Source organism: Heteronotia binoei, chromosome 1, assembly GCF_032191835.1.
Source record: "Heteronotia binoei isolate CCM8104 ecotype False Entrance Well chromosome 1, APGP_CSIRO_Hbin_v1, whole genome shotgun sequence".
Lineage (NCBI taxonomy): Eukaryota > Metazoa > Chordata > Lepidosauria > Squamata > Gekkonidae > Heteronotia > Heteronotia binoei.
Window position 1 is genome coordinate 142,318,477 of NC_083223.1, and position 15,358 is coordinate 142,333,834.

The 15,358-nt window shown below is 41.6% G+C and overlaps 1 protein-coding gene across 2 annotated transcripts in view; it reads right to left on the minus strand.

Moving 5' to 3' along the window:
* Positions 1–15,358, minus strand: part of PRKN (parkin RBR E3 ubiquitin protein ligase) — a 1,449,443-nt gene that overhangs the window by 173,246 nt on the left and 1,260,839 nt on the right. For both annotated transcript variants that reach the window (XM_060241955.1, XM_060241946.1), the window contains exon 8: positions 1,611–1,672. In XM_060241955.1, the coding sequence (XP_060097938.1) occupies positions 1,611–1,672 (62 nt within the window). The remainder of the gene's footprint in view (positions 1–1,610; positions 1,673–15,358) is intronic.

Here is a 15,358-nt window from a genome sequence, read left to right on the forward strand (position 1 = left end):
ATATATATAATTAATACAATTCCAAACATAGTTTATGAATAATGTACTAAAAAAAACCCAAAATGCAGATTTACAGTAATTCATATATCAATAGCACAGAGTATATCACTAGTACAGTTAACAAACAGTCTCTTTTAAAGTGCAATGCTTGGATAATTTTAACGCCTAAATACAATGGTCTCTTAAGGTGCAACAATCATCTCTCAAATGAGCAGGTACAAAAGTGCTTGTGCTGGTCCTATGATGTTCCTAATAAAGTGCTAATAAAGAATCTAATCTTGTCAATTTCTCTGGTCAATTAAATTATGGATACCATTGACTTGTGAAGCCATTTCTCAATTAGTTTTTTCTCAAAGAGGCATGATGCAAATCCATATCTACAACAGATAAAAACCCATATCCTTATCCAAACTTTACAGCAAAACACTGAAAATTTCAAAAAAGACAGCCCTCACCATTCAGAATTAGACAGCAACATCTCAAGCACCAATTATTCAGAGAAGAGTTTCTCACCAAAGCTATGCACACTACAATACTATATACAGCCAATCAATCACACCTGTGCTAATTCTTAAAGGCTTGGTACATACTAATAAGGCAGAACATCTTGAGAGACAGTTGTATTTAGAAGTAATTAAAATCATCCAAGCATCACACTTTAAAAGAGACCAGTTGTTAACCGCATTAGTGATACACTTTGTGCTACTGATATATGAATTTCTGTTTTCATCCATGAAGCTCTATGTCCTCAAATCATGATAATAATGATAATAATAATCTTAATCATGAATCTGGCAGACAATGTTGCATAATATTGTTGGACTATGACCAGAGTTCATACTCAGACATTAAGCTCAATAGGGGACATTGGGCCAGTCATCCTAGCAGCCTATCACAAGGTTGTGATGACAATATACTGGGTGGGTGGAGAGAACAATGTATGCCACCCTGAGTTTTTGGGAGAAGGTCTGGGTAAAAATATAATAGATTCTCAGACAACCTTTATTCTACATATATACCTCAAGCTCACTCCAGTCTCTGACCCAACACAGATTCCTTGCAAATTTGGATATATCTTGCAGAACAACGAAAAGCTCCAATCAGCCTTCAGTAACTCTGTTGTTAAAGGGGTGAAAGAAGAGAGTGGATGTGGTGTGTAAAGGAATGTAAATATCATTGAACTGATACCTTATGCTAATGTCCAGGAATGGCTGGGAACATAGTGTTTGAGGACAGAGCCCCAGATATTGTTAAAAATAGGTAAATCACACCAAGCATTAGATATCTATCCTTTACTTTAAGCAGACTTCATCTTCCTGCTCTCCTGTCTGCCATTTTACACTGCCTGTTTACTGTGGGAGTCCTGAGTTGAAAAGCTGTGACAGATAGCAGATGTACCAATTAATAATCTGTCAGAGCTGATGGATAGAATAAAAAGAGTCTCATACACACATAAAGAGAGATTGTGAGAGTATGTGTCTCCCCGCCCCAATTTCAGGGCATTGAGAGGGTCATGAGACACACACTGCTTCCCTAGAGAGAGAAGAAGCTGTCTCATTAGCGTCTATCTTTCATGACACCATGACGCTGCCTTTCAGATGTTAGCTCACCTGCTCCTCGCCCAGAATTCTGAAGTGATGCAGCTCTTTAATCAAGGAGTCTTGGCAGCCAGCTGAAGTAAAGAAAGATACAGAAATACTGTTTAGAACTGATTTTCATTGGTTCTTGAGGTACAGTACACAGCATGAAGACACTGAGATGCTGCATCAAGAGAAGGATATACAGTTTAAGAAGCACTGTAAAACATTATTGAAACTGTGGTAGATGTACTGTATTAGTCAACAATCCTCCCATATCATATTTCAGAACCTACTCCTAGCAATGGATTGAAGGACTGTATTCTAAGTTTTTATGTCTTAAACTTTCCTCCACAGGCAGGGCCAGCCCTAGGGTGCATGGTGCCCCAGGCAGAGTGGCTGCCCACCCCGCCCCCTCCTCAGGGGCACCCTGGGCTGTCCCCCTCTTCTTTGCAGCAGTGCAACACGGTGCCATGCTCCAACCCCCCCCCCCCCAGACGCTTAGAGGACTGATGGCAGCCTCCTGCTTACCAGCTTTGGTCAGCATCTCAGAGCATACCGTCTTAATAGAATTCAGGAAGAGGCTTCGCTCACCCCTCCCTTCCTGTTCCAGAAGGGTGGGAGGAGCAAAGCCTCTTCCTGATCTCTATTAAGGGAACGTGATGCCTGCCAAAGCAGGAAAGCAGGAGACTAGTGTCGCTCCTTGGAGTGCACTGGGCAGGCCACGCCCCCCCGGCACGCTCAGAGGAGTCATGCTAGTCTCGTGCCTTCCTGTTTCGGCGGGCATCACATTCTCTTAATAGAGATCAGGAAGAGGCTTCGTTCCCCCCTCTCTTCCGGAACAGGAAGGGAGTGGTGAACAAAGTCTCTTCCCAATATCTATTAAGACAGTACACTCTGAGATGCTGGCTGAAGCTGGTAAGCAGGAGGCTGGTGTTGGTCCTCTAAGCGCCGGGTGGGATGGCCTGCCTGCCGCTGCTGCTGCCTAATTGTTGTCGTGAGCTGGCAACCCTTGTCTTGGGTGCTGGGGGCGTGGAGGGACAGCCCAATTCAGCACTCCCGTCCTGGTGCCTAGGCAAATGCCTAATTTGCCTAGTGGGTTGGCAGGCCCTATCCACAGGATGAGGAGCAGTACCTCTGAGAGGAACTGTATGAGGTGGTGCAAAAAATATTTCAGGGCCCCTTTCTTGCTTTATTAGCCATCATTTTTAACAATCCATAACGGTTTTAAGCATAAGGTCAAAAAAAGCTTTTAGAAGACTTTGTATTTACTTAAAAATGAGCTGTCATTGCCTTTTGTGGTGAAAAATATCTAATGACAGCATCAAAATTGTTTTGTCTATGTTTGATTCAATACTCAGCCTGGCCAAATCCACAATATGTTTTGAGACACTGTAGACCTTAAAAAATTCTTAATCAGCTTGAGTTTGCTAAATGATCTCTCTGCAGAAGCTACTGTTGCTGGAATTGCTAAAATAATTCATGAGCTGACACAAACATTTGGGGGGAAAAAATCACAAAGTCTTTATTAAAATATGGAGCAGAGGTCCATCAGTGGCTATTAGCCACAGTGTGTGTGTGTGTGTGTGTATATGTATGTGTATATATACAAACACAAACATTTGGGGGGGGGGGGAAATCACAAAGTCTGTATTAAAATATGGAGCAGAGGTCCATCAGTGGCTATTAGCCACAGTGTGTGTGTGTGTGTGTGTATATATATGTATGTGTATATATATGTATGTGTATATATATGTATGTGTATATATATATATATGTGTGTATATATGTATGTATATATATAATGATGGCTAATGGTTTTAGCTGTGAATTTCCAAAACTTGCCTTATGTACTGAAGGAAAATGCTGCATTTACATGAAAAAAAATCCTCATCATTAAGGTCATCAGGATATTGTTTTGATAAAAAATAAAGCTTTTTCTTTCAAATCATTTCTAGACATGGTGAGGTGTTTTCAGCCAACTGATTCACATATATAGTTGAAGAAAAAGAAAGCCCCTCAATCAAAAGAAATAGGAAACAAAACACTGAAATAGTAGGCCAAATATCAAAATGGTCCAGCAACAGGCTGGAAAACATCAGTGAAAGAGTTTATTATTTCTTCAAATGCAAGCCCAATAAGATGAATTCCAGCAAGAATGTCGTTTACTGCAATGATTATGCAAAAGTTTACATGAGACAACAAGGGGTAAACTGAAAGAATTCCTACCACTTTGTTTTAAGATAAAGATGTTAGTCAGGACTTTTTTTGTAGCAGGAGCTCCTTTGCATATTAGGTCACACACCCTGATCTAGCCAATCCTCCTTGAGCTTACAGTAGGTCCTGTACTGAGAGCCCTATAAACTCTTAGAGGATTGGCTACATCAGGGGTGTGTAGCCTAATATGAAAAAAAGTTTCTGCTACAAAAAAGTCCCTTAATGTTAGCTCTATTTACAGTCATTTTTTCAGCACCCATCTTGAAAATGTTTAACAAATTTTAAGGGACTGTGTAATTTACAGGAGTGTGATAAACTGATATTTCTTGAGAAGCTCCAAAACCTTAACTTTGGAGCCCTAAAACAGTGGTCCCCAACCTTTTTGGCACTAGGGACTGACCGGCCTGCCCACCGCGGCCCCAGGGCCAGCAAGGTGGGGGAACTGAATTTGACCTCTCCCCCGCACCACGCAGCCTCTCTGCTCCACCCCTTGTAGCACCTACTCATTGCCTCACCCCCCACGGCACCTCCTCCCCCCTCTGTTTTTAGATGTTAAGCCGGAGAAAGCACCTTCCAGGCACTTTAAAAGCTCACCCCGCCCCCGTCGATCAGCTGATCCATGGGGGAAACTACGGCAGCGAGCGACTGCTGAACAAGCGGCACTGCCCTTGCCGCCGCTGCTGCCATGGGGGGTGTGTGTGTGTGAGCTTTTAAAGAGCTTGGAAGGCGCTTTCTCCAGCTTAACATCATAAAAATGGAGGGAGGAGGAGGTGCCATGGGGGGGGAGGCTGTGGGGCACCACGGAGGGGGGAAGCAAGGCTGGCAGCCCGATTGCTGATGGGCCAGACTGGTACCAGTCCGGGGCCCAAGGGTTGGGGACCCCTGCCCTAAAAGGACAAGCCTGGAGAAGTTCTGTAGGCTTGGCTGGATGGTTATGCAGTTTTTCAAGATCTCTGAAAGTATCCATTGGAAGAAGCAGCCTAGACATTCCAAAGCAAAGAGTTATCTGGTTTAGGAAAGCTCCTCTGCCTTTGGCTCTCTGTAAGAGCTGTGTCATTCCTTCAGGCTTTATTGATTCCCCATTATTTATTTATATAAAACATTTCTATGCCAGTGTTCCACTCAAGGGTGGTGAACACCAGAACATTAAAACATTTCAACATTAAAACTAAATTATATATACAACTATACATTCTTTAGTTTAAAATAAACAATAAAAACATCTAAGCATACATAATGATACAATAAAGGAGGAAAACTAGTAACAGTTACTATGAATATACCAAAGAAAACAAAAATGTCTTCATCTGCTGGCAGAAGACAGTGATAGAGGAAGACAAATGTGTCTCTCTGTCAAGGGAATTCCAAAATATTGGTGTCACAAGCAAGAAGGTCCTTTCTTGGGTTGCCACCCATCTAGCCTCGAGGCACCCATAGATGATTGCAATGGATAGGTAGGTTCCAATGAGAATGAAGTCCTTAAGGTATGCTGGCCTCGAGATGTATAGGGCTTTAAAGGTCAATACTAGAACCTTGAATTGAGCCTAGAAGCAAACTGGGGGCCAGTATAGATAGAACAAGTGTGGAGTGATATGGTCCCTGTGGCTCCAATCAACATTCTGGCCACAAAATTTCATAACTGTAGCTTCCACACAGTCTTCAAGGGCAGTCCCACATAGCATGTATTGCAGTCAGGGGTGGAATTCTAGCAGGAGCTCCTTTGCATATTAGGCCACATCCCCTGATGTAGCCAATCCTCCAAAAGCTTACAAAAAAGAGCCTTGTAAACTCCTAGAGGATTGGCTACATCAGAGGGTGTGGCCTAATATGCAAAGGAGCTCCTGCTAGAATGCCACCTTTGATTGCAGTAATCTAATCCGGATGTTAACCAGCATGAGATTTTCCTGCCCAGAAACATTTTACCAGCTGAAGTTGGTGAAAGGCACCCTGCACAGATCATCCACCATTTTAATTAAACAAATGGCTAAAATTCCATAAAGCGGAACCGAATTGATCCCTAAGCTTTGTAACCCATTATTCTATCCAAGTAAACCAATGCATTTTCCTTTAAGTATTTATTTATTTTTCATATTTATATCCCGCCCTCCCCGCCGAAGCAGGCTCAGGGCAGCTAACAACATTAAATGTCAGCAATAAAACCATAAAACAGTAAAAACAATTGCAATAGTATCAGTTAAAATTAAACAATTTGCAATTTAAAAATTATTAATACAATTTTAAAACAGCGGTTTTGGTGCTAAGTTCCATATCATGATGTTGCGCAAGTAAAGATATACTTTTCAGAATTAATGTCATCATTATGCTCTAGCCATAAAAAATATGCATTTACATATAAATCCATTCTCTGGTAGCAGTGGCAGAGAACATGAACACAAAAATAATTGTTTAGGGGATTATTTTCTTCATTAGCATGAAGTTCCTGTTAACAGCAGGGATCTCGACCTGGAAGTTCAACATGCTGTTTAAAAAACAACAACAATAAGATTGATATTAGTTTTAATTTAAAGTATTTAGCTTTGGGGTTTATACAGACAGCATGCATAAACCCATGTTTTGAGTCCTGGGATGAAATAACTGAATGGGAATGATGATATTCAACAGAAATAAAACCAGAAATATTGCATTGACATCATAATGCAGTAATAAATATTGATTCATTTCTCCAGTTGTTTCCAGATCTCTAAAATGCTGAAACTAATTAGAATACTGATGCAAATGTAAGACCTTTATCCTTCTTGTGTCTGATCTAGTATGGAAGAATTGTGTCTCTGTGACACTGTAATCACTCTTGAGGTGTCAGACAGTGATGCCAAAGGATTTGGTGACTTCATTGTACCAGAGTTAATTAAATGTTTCCAGGTTTGCAACAGCTTTTTCTTTTAAAAATAGTTTGTCCTCATTGTAAAAGACAAGACATTGGGTCAAAGGCCCTTTCTGCTTTTGTGTTTACTATAGCTCTCACCTCCCACCTCTGTCGCTTTAAAAACTTGCTTCCATATTCATTTATGCACTCACCTCACTCTCCCATCAGATTTTTTCATTCCTTCTACATCCTTTCCCTAGCATTCTGCTGTCAATCCACTGTATCTCCATAGTTTCCAAGAGTGGTTTTTCAGAGGAGTATTTCCCCCTCCTCCTCTTAATTCACTTCCAAGCCTTTAAAAGCAGAAAAATTTCCTCAGACGTTCCCCCTCCCTTTCCCTGGTAGGCTAATTGGGCTGTTCTTATTGGTCAGTTTCACACTGGTCATTTTCGCACTCACCTCCAGCTGGCGCGACCCCCCTCTTCACCGTGCAGGATCTGTGCGGATTTCCCACTAAATGCCGCGGAGCAGCCTTTTGCGCCGGAAACTCCCGGCGCAAAAGCCGCTCAAACGTAAACCTCCAAAAAGCAGTTTCCGGCGCAAAAGGCTTTTGCGACGGGAGTTTCCGGCGCAAAAGGCTGCTCCGCGGCATTTAGTGGGAAATCCGCGCAGATCCTGCACGGTGAAGAGGGGGGTCGTGCCGGCTGGAGGTGAGTGCGAAAACAACCACTGTGCATGTCTTTTGAAACAGGAGATTAGGAAAGTAAGTTAGCTTGGTTCGTTAAGATGCTGTGCTATTTGTATTCGGGGAAAAAGGTTTCCTTTTAAATTGACTCTGACCACAAACATTTCAAATGTGAGAATAATGCTGTGGAACTGACTTTGTGGTAGCAGCAGCCTTTAAAAAAAAGTCTGGTCCTTTTGTCATTTCTAAATAACAATGTGGGGGGAACTCAGGCTGCAAAGTCTGCATCTCCATCTCCCCCCTCTGGAAGAATCTCCTGTTTCAAAAGACATGCCCAGTGTGACTCTAACCAATCAGGAGAAACCAATCCCAGAACACTACCCAGGTTTTCTCATTGGTATGTAGAATATATACACCACAATTTTCAATAGAAATCGGAGAGAAAGAGAAAGATGTAGAATGCAGGCACAGCATTCAAAGTAAACCCCAACCGACTCGACTCCAGTTGAAATCAGAAGTAAACTGTGCATGAAGAATGGACCAAAGTTTTAAATGAGCATGTACACAGAAAACTTAGTGTTAATGTCCAACAAAAAGCAAATGGACTGAAGCTGATCAGGTAGAGAAGCAATGAGACAGTAAAAAGGGCAGGGAGGATTCTTGCAATTAGCTTCCCTTAAAGGGCCTCATCAGGAGACCAATAAAGGCACTGCTAGATGACAAGTATGCAATTTGTGATCAAATTTTCCCAAACCTCTTAAAACAGCTCCCATGTCCATCTCTAGCTCACAGTAGTTTCCTTTTCTTCCAAGGAGTTCATACATGGTTTTCATCTCTGCAATTTATTCTCACCAAAATCATATGTGAGATAAATTAGGTTAAGCAATGATGACTGTTTCAAGATCACCCAATGAGGTTTATGGCCAAGTGACAATCTGAACCTGCTACACCACAGTGGTCAATAAAACAGTCCCTATATGAACCTAGGCTGTAGCATAAGAAGAGAACAGTGTAACCCCCATTTCCCTGTTTTCCCAGTAACCATTCCTCTTAACTGTTATTTGCTCAGTAGAGAGCAAAGACAGACACAGCACAAATATCTATCAGTTTTCCCTACTGTAATGTTACAGTGTGCAATTGGAGGACAAAGACCTGTATGCATACAAAAATGCATATGGCTTAATTTCCAACTGGAAGCCATACCAACATAAAAATAGTCCAGATGGCTGTGTTATTTATTTACATTTCTACCCCACCCTCCCCGCAATCGGGCTCAGAGTGGGTAACAACATAATCAGAAATTAAAAACCAGTTACAACAATTCTAAAAAAATCAGCCAATTTAAAACAATTAGGTAATCTGAACAGTTAATCAATTAAACAAACTGAAACAATTAAAGGCATTCAAGGTGGCAAATTTCACAGTATAAGGCCTTAAGGTGAGCAAGTAAGATGGAGACAGATGGTATTACACAGTAACAGTGCTTCGTATAAATGGGCAGTTGGATGGGCCATATTTGGCAGAGAGACCAGATGTTCAAATGTCCACTGCTTCAACTAAAAGCCTGGCTGAACAGCACAGTTTTGCAGGCCTGCTAAATTTGATACCTGCAAAAGAAACCTATGGTTTTTGTGAGAATAAATTGCAGAGAGGAAAACCATGTATGAACTCCTTGGAGAAAGGACAGATTAATGTGAGCATGGGCATGGGAACTGCTTTATAACCTTTAAAATGTTTTGGAAAATACCTGTAATACCTGCTAAAAAAAAAACCCTTGGCCACAATCCATTTTCTAGTACTTGTAATCTGTGACTAATATGAAGGGGTCATTTTGTAGAAAAATAGGTGGTGGAGCTCATTAGCATATGCCCCCCATCAGCCAAAAGCAACCCGATGCAAGAAAGGAGAGCCTTGGGTGAGGGAGGCCTACTTGGGCTGACTGGATCTCTAGGCAGATACAGCCAGTCCAAGCATGCCTTGCTCACCTGGGGCTCCCCTTGGTCACCCCCCTCCCCACAGCCAAAAGGCCAGCAAGCCACCCAGCACCCAAATCACATAAGAAGTGGAGAAAGAGTGATATGAGCTTCTCCAGGGGTTAAGGAGGGCTGCTAAGGGTGCGGCAAAGCTCCTGGTGGCTGGCTGGCTGCTCGCTCTCCTAATCCATGGATTGTTATGCAGCTGCACCTATTATTGAATGGACAAAGTAGGTGGGGAAGGGGAGGTGTCAGAAAGGTTCAGGAGCTGTGTTCCTGTGAGCTCCTGCTGAATTCAAGGCCTACTAATATGAAACATTTGAAAGGAGTACTGAGAGGCAGATAGGATGAAATCAGAAATGAGTTATATTTATATAATCTCAAGGCAGAGGAATTAGCAAATTCAAGCAATACAAATAATCAGGGGCCATTTTGAAGAAAAATAGGTGGTGGAGCTCATCCAGGGATTGTTATGCAGCTGCAATACTATTCAATGGACAAGGAGGTGGAACTCTCAAAAGGAGGAGGTGGAACTCTCAGAAAGGTTCAGGAGCTGTGCTCCTGTGAGCTCCCACTGAATCTAAGGCCTGCAAATAATACCAAATACCCACTGGAGAACACAGTAACCACTTAGCCAGGGCCAAAGAGAAGAAGGAGAGCTCTGTGAGAAGTGAGAGACAGAGGCTTCTAGGTACTCATCCTGAAGTCCAAAGTTAGAACAGAGTTCTCAGTAACTTTTGTGAGCATGCTCGCTTCAAATACAAGGAACAATAGAGCAATCAATAGACTGCATTTATTGCTTTGTGACACTCTCACCATCATTCTCCAATTCTGACATATTGTTGCCTTTGTTGTTTTCTCACACAAATGCTATCCAGACCAAATGCTCTTTCAATTTGTTAATTTCATTATTTTGCCATTGTATTCTAACTGTATACTGCTTTGTGTTCTTAACCACTGCCCACCAGCTATATGTACCCCATTTTATTGTCTGATGAAGTATGCATGCATATGATAGCTTACATACTGAATAAAACTTTGTTGGTCTTAAAGATGCTACTGGACTCCTACTTTGTTTTATTGCTTCAGACCAACACGGTTGCCCACCTAGTTCTACCTTCAGATACAAGTGTTTGTGCAAACAAAAGATCATACATTTAATAAACTTTTGTTGGTGGTAGAGGTGCCACTGGACTCAAAATCTGTTTTAGTGCTTCAGACCAACACAGCTGCCCACCTAGACCTATCTTCTGAAGTCCAATGCTGTTCAGCACCAATGAAGGGGTCCAGGTGGCTGGGCAGCAAATAACTCATACGGGGGGGGGGGGCAGGAATGGGGAAGTAGGGCTATGTGCCATGAGCCTATCATTTCAATCGTAAACACATCACTGTAGCAGTAAGTGCTATTTCACGTTAGGCAGCAATAAACCAATGTTTGCCATTGAGCATATACTCAATAGAGAACATACTTTACCATCGTAGTGGTGTGCATAGCACTGTACCTTTAAATTATTCTTTTTACTTGTCCCTGTTTTACAAGAACATACTTTTTTCTTTCTTTCTTTCAGACTAGAGATCCATAAAACATAGATGTCTTACCAAATCACACCATTGGTCCATCAAGTTCAGTATTGTCTACTCAGACTGGCAGCTAGTCTCCATGCTCTGAGGCAAAGGTCTTTCATATCACCTATGGCCTACTCCTTTTTAATAGCAGATGCCAGAAATTTAACCTGGAACCTTCTGTATGCCACAGATGAACTACCTCTGAGCTATAGCCTCTCCGCTATTCTTTTATTTAAAAAGTCTTTATCTCTATAGCTTGTCTTACAGGTAACAGAACTATGAGGGAAGGAAGTGATAGAGTTCTGCTGTGCTATAATGGACTGTACAATCTCATTACATTTTAAATAATGTTCTGCTATGTAGAAAGACAGAAAATAATGTTCTGCTATGTCAAGACAGAAAAAAGGAAAACATAGATCAGACTGGATTAGAATCTTTCTCCATGATGCAGAAAGGAGATTTCCCCTACTTGCAGGGTTTTTTCAAAAAATTTTTTGGGTGCACTGAAAAATCAGATCCCCACCATATGGTGGTATAGCTCACTTTAGTATCTGAAGATCCTGGCAGTTTATTCTGTGGCATGTGTAGATGTGACCAGGGCTTTTTTTTTTGGTAGAAAAAACCAGTCAGGAACTCAGTTGCATATTAGGCCACACCCCCTGACACCAAGCAGCCAGAACTGCATTCCTGTGCATTCCTGCTCAAAAAAAGCCCTGGATCTGACCTATAGCATGTCCTTGAATGTACAGCAATACATTTGAATTAGTGGTGTGCACTTGGTTTGGCTGAATTGAATACAACCCCAAATAAGAGGTGGGAAAATTGACATTGGGGAGGAGGAGGTTTGAGGTAGAGGCACCAAATCTGCAGTGTAGTTGCAGGAGCCTCTCCCCCAGAGAACCACCAAATTCCAGAAAGATTGGACCAGGGCTCCCATTCTATGGGACCCCAAAATGATTACTCCCATTCTTCATTGTTTCCAATGATGGGAAAAACTTGTAAACACAGGCAGCAGTCAGATTCTCCTAGGGCGTTTTCGCACTGACCTTAATCAGCAGTGACGCCCCTCTTCACTGCGCAGGATCGGTGCGGATTTCGCACTAATTGCCGCGGAGCACCCGGAAGAGCCGGAAAGTCCCGCGGCTTTTGCAGCGCAAATGGAAACTGGTTTTTGGCGGTTTCCGTTTGTGCCACGAAAGCCGCGGGACTTTCCGGCTCTTCCGGGTGCTCCGCGGCAATTAGTGCAAAATCCGTGCCGACCCTGCGCGGTGAAGAGGGGCATCGCTGCTGATTAAGGTCAGTGCGAAAACAGCCCTAGAGAATCTCTGCAATGGAAAGTCAACTGTGGTGAGGATGCTTGTTTGCAATGAGCAAAGCAGTGCTGTGTGCCCAGCAGAACAAGTGCCATGGTGGCAGTGCCAGTGCTACACAAAGGACCTTAGTTAAAATCTGATAATCTCTTTGAATTACAAACCGGGGTGGAGGGGGGTGCTTTCTGCAAGGACTGCAGCACAGAAACAGTGCATTGAATGTACTGGTGCTAAGCAGCAGAGCCCCGTGCCAAACTAATAATGACCAGTCCAGTGCCACAACCCTTCCAACTACTGCCCAGTAGCTGAACCCAATGCCCTTATGGCCTGGGTATATCAAAGGATGAATGGACACAATTCTGAAATCAAGATTCACAAAGCTGAGCATCCTCTTTTACTGCAACATCATTTCAGAAACATTTCAAGAACAGAAGATTGCAGGAGTTCCATTGTTCCGAGTTTTGAGTGTAAAGATTGTAATTCAGCAATCTCCTGTTGTTTTACTAGACCATTTCTTTCCTGAGAGTTGCTTGGGCGGTAAACTAGCCCTGAGGTGATGGCTCAGTGGTCAGCTGATGTTTCCTGAAAGGAAGCCAATTCTGAGGTTAACTTCGGCCAAGCTCCTGCCTCCTGTTGTCAGGCTCAAGATGTGGTTTGAACCATCTTTCCCAGGTTCAGTTCTAGCAGCTACTGGCTTATACTGTTTTTCAGTTTGGTTAAAGGCTAACGTGACAGTCTTTTGAAAATTCCATAACACCTTGCTTGTCACTACTCCCATGCCTATTGCTTACTCGTCACAAATAAAAGGATAGCATAATTTGTGAACAACTGATGTCTCTGCATAGTAACTTTGCTGAGAGAGCCATGCTAGAGACTGAAACAGTTAAAACAAATGGCACAAAATACAAGTGCTGGCAATGTACATGGTACGTCAGCTGCAATGGGGGAAATTCTGCTGGACCAATTACTCTGCAGCTCTGGCCTCTGCTAGCTGCAGCTCTTTTCATTTTTAATGGCTGCTTTAAAGATAAATTACTCAAAGTAAATGAACCGCAATAGTGATTTACTTCAAAGATAGTTCTTTGCTAATCTTTATGGCAGAAAAAAGAAACAAGAATTAAATATTTGCATTTCAGACAAAAAAAAACACAACGTATCTCAGGCTTTGTTTCTCTCACCCCCTTGCCATTCTATTCTCAGTTTGAGCCAAATTATTGAAATGTTAGAATGCCAAAGATTATTATTTTTGACAGTTTAAAAAAACCCTGCCATATAATGGAGCCACCAAATAAACAGATGGAAGCAAAGGGTTTTTTTAAATCAATATTGCTTAGAAACTGGTGGGCCAGGATTTTAAAAGTGACTGCTGAGGGTTGCTCAGCATTGTACATGACAAACCCAACAGACCCAATAGACAATGGTGATTTCCGCAACGAATGAGAGTTGACAAGATTTGTGCATTTTTAAACACTTTTATACAACCCTCAGGAAACCCAGGCATGCCATACAGAGAGGGGCTCTGCCAGAATTCTGTATTCCTTAGTCTTCTGGGAACAGACAACTCAGCCTGAGGTTTAAAAATGGGGGGGTCTTAGGGAGCATCTAAGAAAGTAAGACGCTCAACAACACTATATATGAGATTTCTGAAAATCCTGGCCTATCTACGATCACATGTTCAAACATATATTGGCAAGGTCCATGGTATGTCAATGGCAATGGGGAAAATTCTGTTGGACTGGTTTGTCTGCAATTTTGGCTTCTGTCAGCAACATCCGTTTCAATGTTTTTTGTTTAAAACAATTTTATTTAGTAACATATGGTAACAATATCTATTTCTTGCATCATTAATAACTTCTTTTTATCTATCCCATATATTACTTTCTAACCACCCCTCCCCCCGTTACTTGACCCCCGCCGGTGTTATTTACTTAAAATATTAACATTTAAAGGTACCCTTAACTAGAGACTGAAACAGTTAAAGGGAGGGACATTTAAAGGGAGGGACGGTGGCTCAGTGGTAGAGCATCTGCTTGGGAAGCAGAAGGTCCCAGGTTCAATCCCTGGCATCTCCAAAAAAGGGTCCAGGCAAATAGGTGTGAAAAACCTCAGTTTGAGACCCCGGAGAGCCGCTGCCAGTCTTTGATGGACCAAGGGTCTGATTCAGTATAAGGCAGCTTCATATGTTCATATGTTCAATAAAAACAAAGATTAATATTCTTCTTCCTTCTAAGACTTAATCATTACCAAAAATTGTCCAATGTCCTTTTATTTTCCACTCTTTTTCTACATATCTTCTAAACTTTTTCCACTCTATCTTAAAAACTTCTAAGTCATAGTCTCTTAAAATTCTTGTTAATTTGTCCATTTCACTCCATGTCATAACTTTTACAATCCAATCCCATTTTTCTGGTATTTTTTCTTGCTTCCACAACTGTGCATACAGTGTCCTAGCAGCTGAAAGCAAGTACCAGATTATAGTTCTATCTTCTTTTGGAAATTTTTTCATTTGTAATCCCAACAGAAAAGTCTGAAACTTTCTTAAATTTGTATCCCAAGAAATTTCTTGTTGAATCATCTGCCAATACTTTTTTGCTCTTTCACAAGTCCACCACATATGGTAGAAAGAACCTTCATGTTTTTTACATTTTCAACATCTATCTGGTATCTTATTGTTCATCTTTTCCAACTTTTTAGGAGTCATATACCATCTGTACATTATTTTAAAACAGTTGTCTTTAATACTATGACACGTTGAAAGCTTTATAGAATTCTTCCACAAATATTCCCAAGTTTCCATCTGTATTTCTTTATTTACATTAATTGCCCACTTAATAATTTGAGATTTCACTACTTCATCTTCCGTAGACCTTTTTAAAAGAAATTTATATAATTTTGAAATTAATTTTTCATTGACTCCAAGCAGAACTTTTCCCATTTCTGTTTGCTCTCTTCTTATTCCTTCAGTGTTAATATCACAGAACAATCAGCACAGTCAACAACCATCTTCCTTATCTTCAAACCCCTTCCAACCCTCCCAGCAATTAACACAGTACAATGGTCACATTCAACAGCCAGTTTCCTTATCACTACCCTTCCAGGAAGCCCCACCAAACAATGGGCACATCCACAAACCAATTGCCCCTTCATCACACCCCCTCCACCCTAGAAATAGCAGCTCTCCAGCAGCCCTGGCCCCACTCAATGCA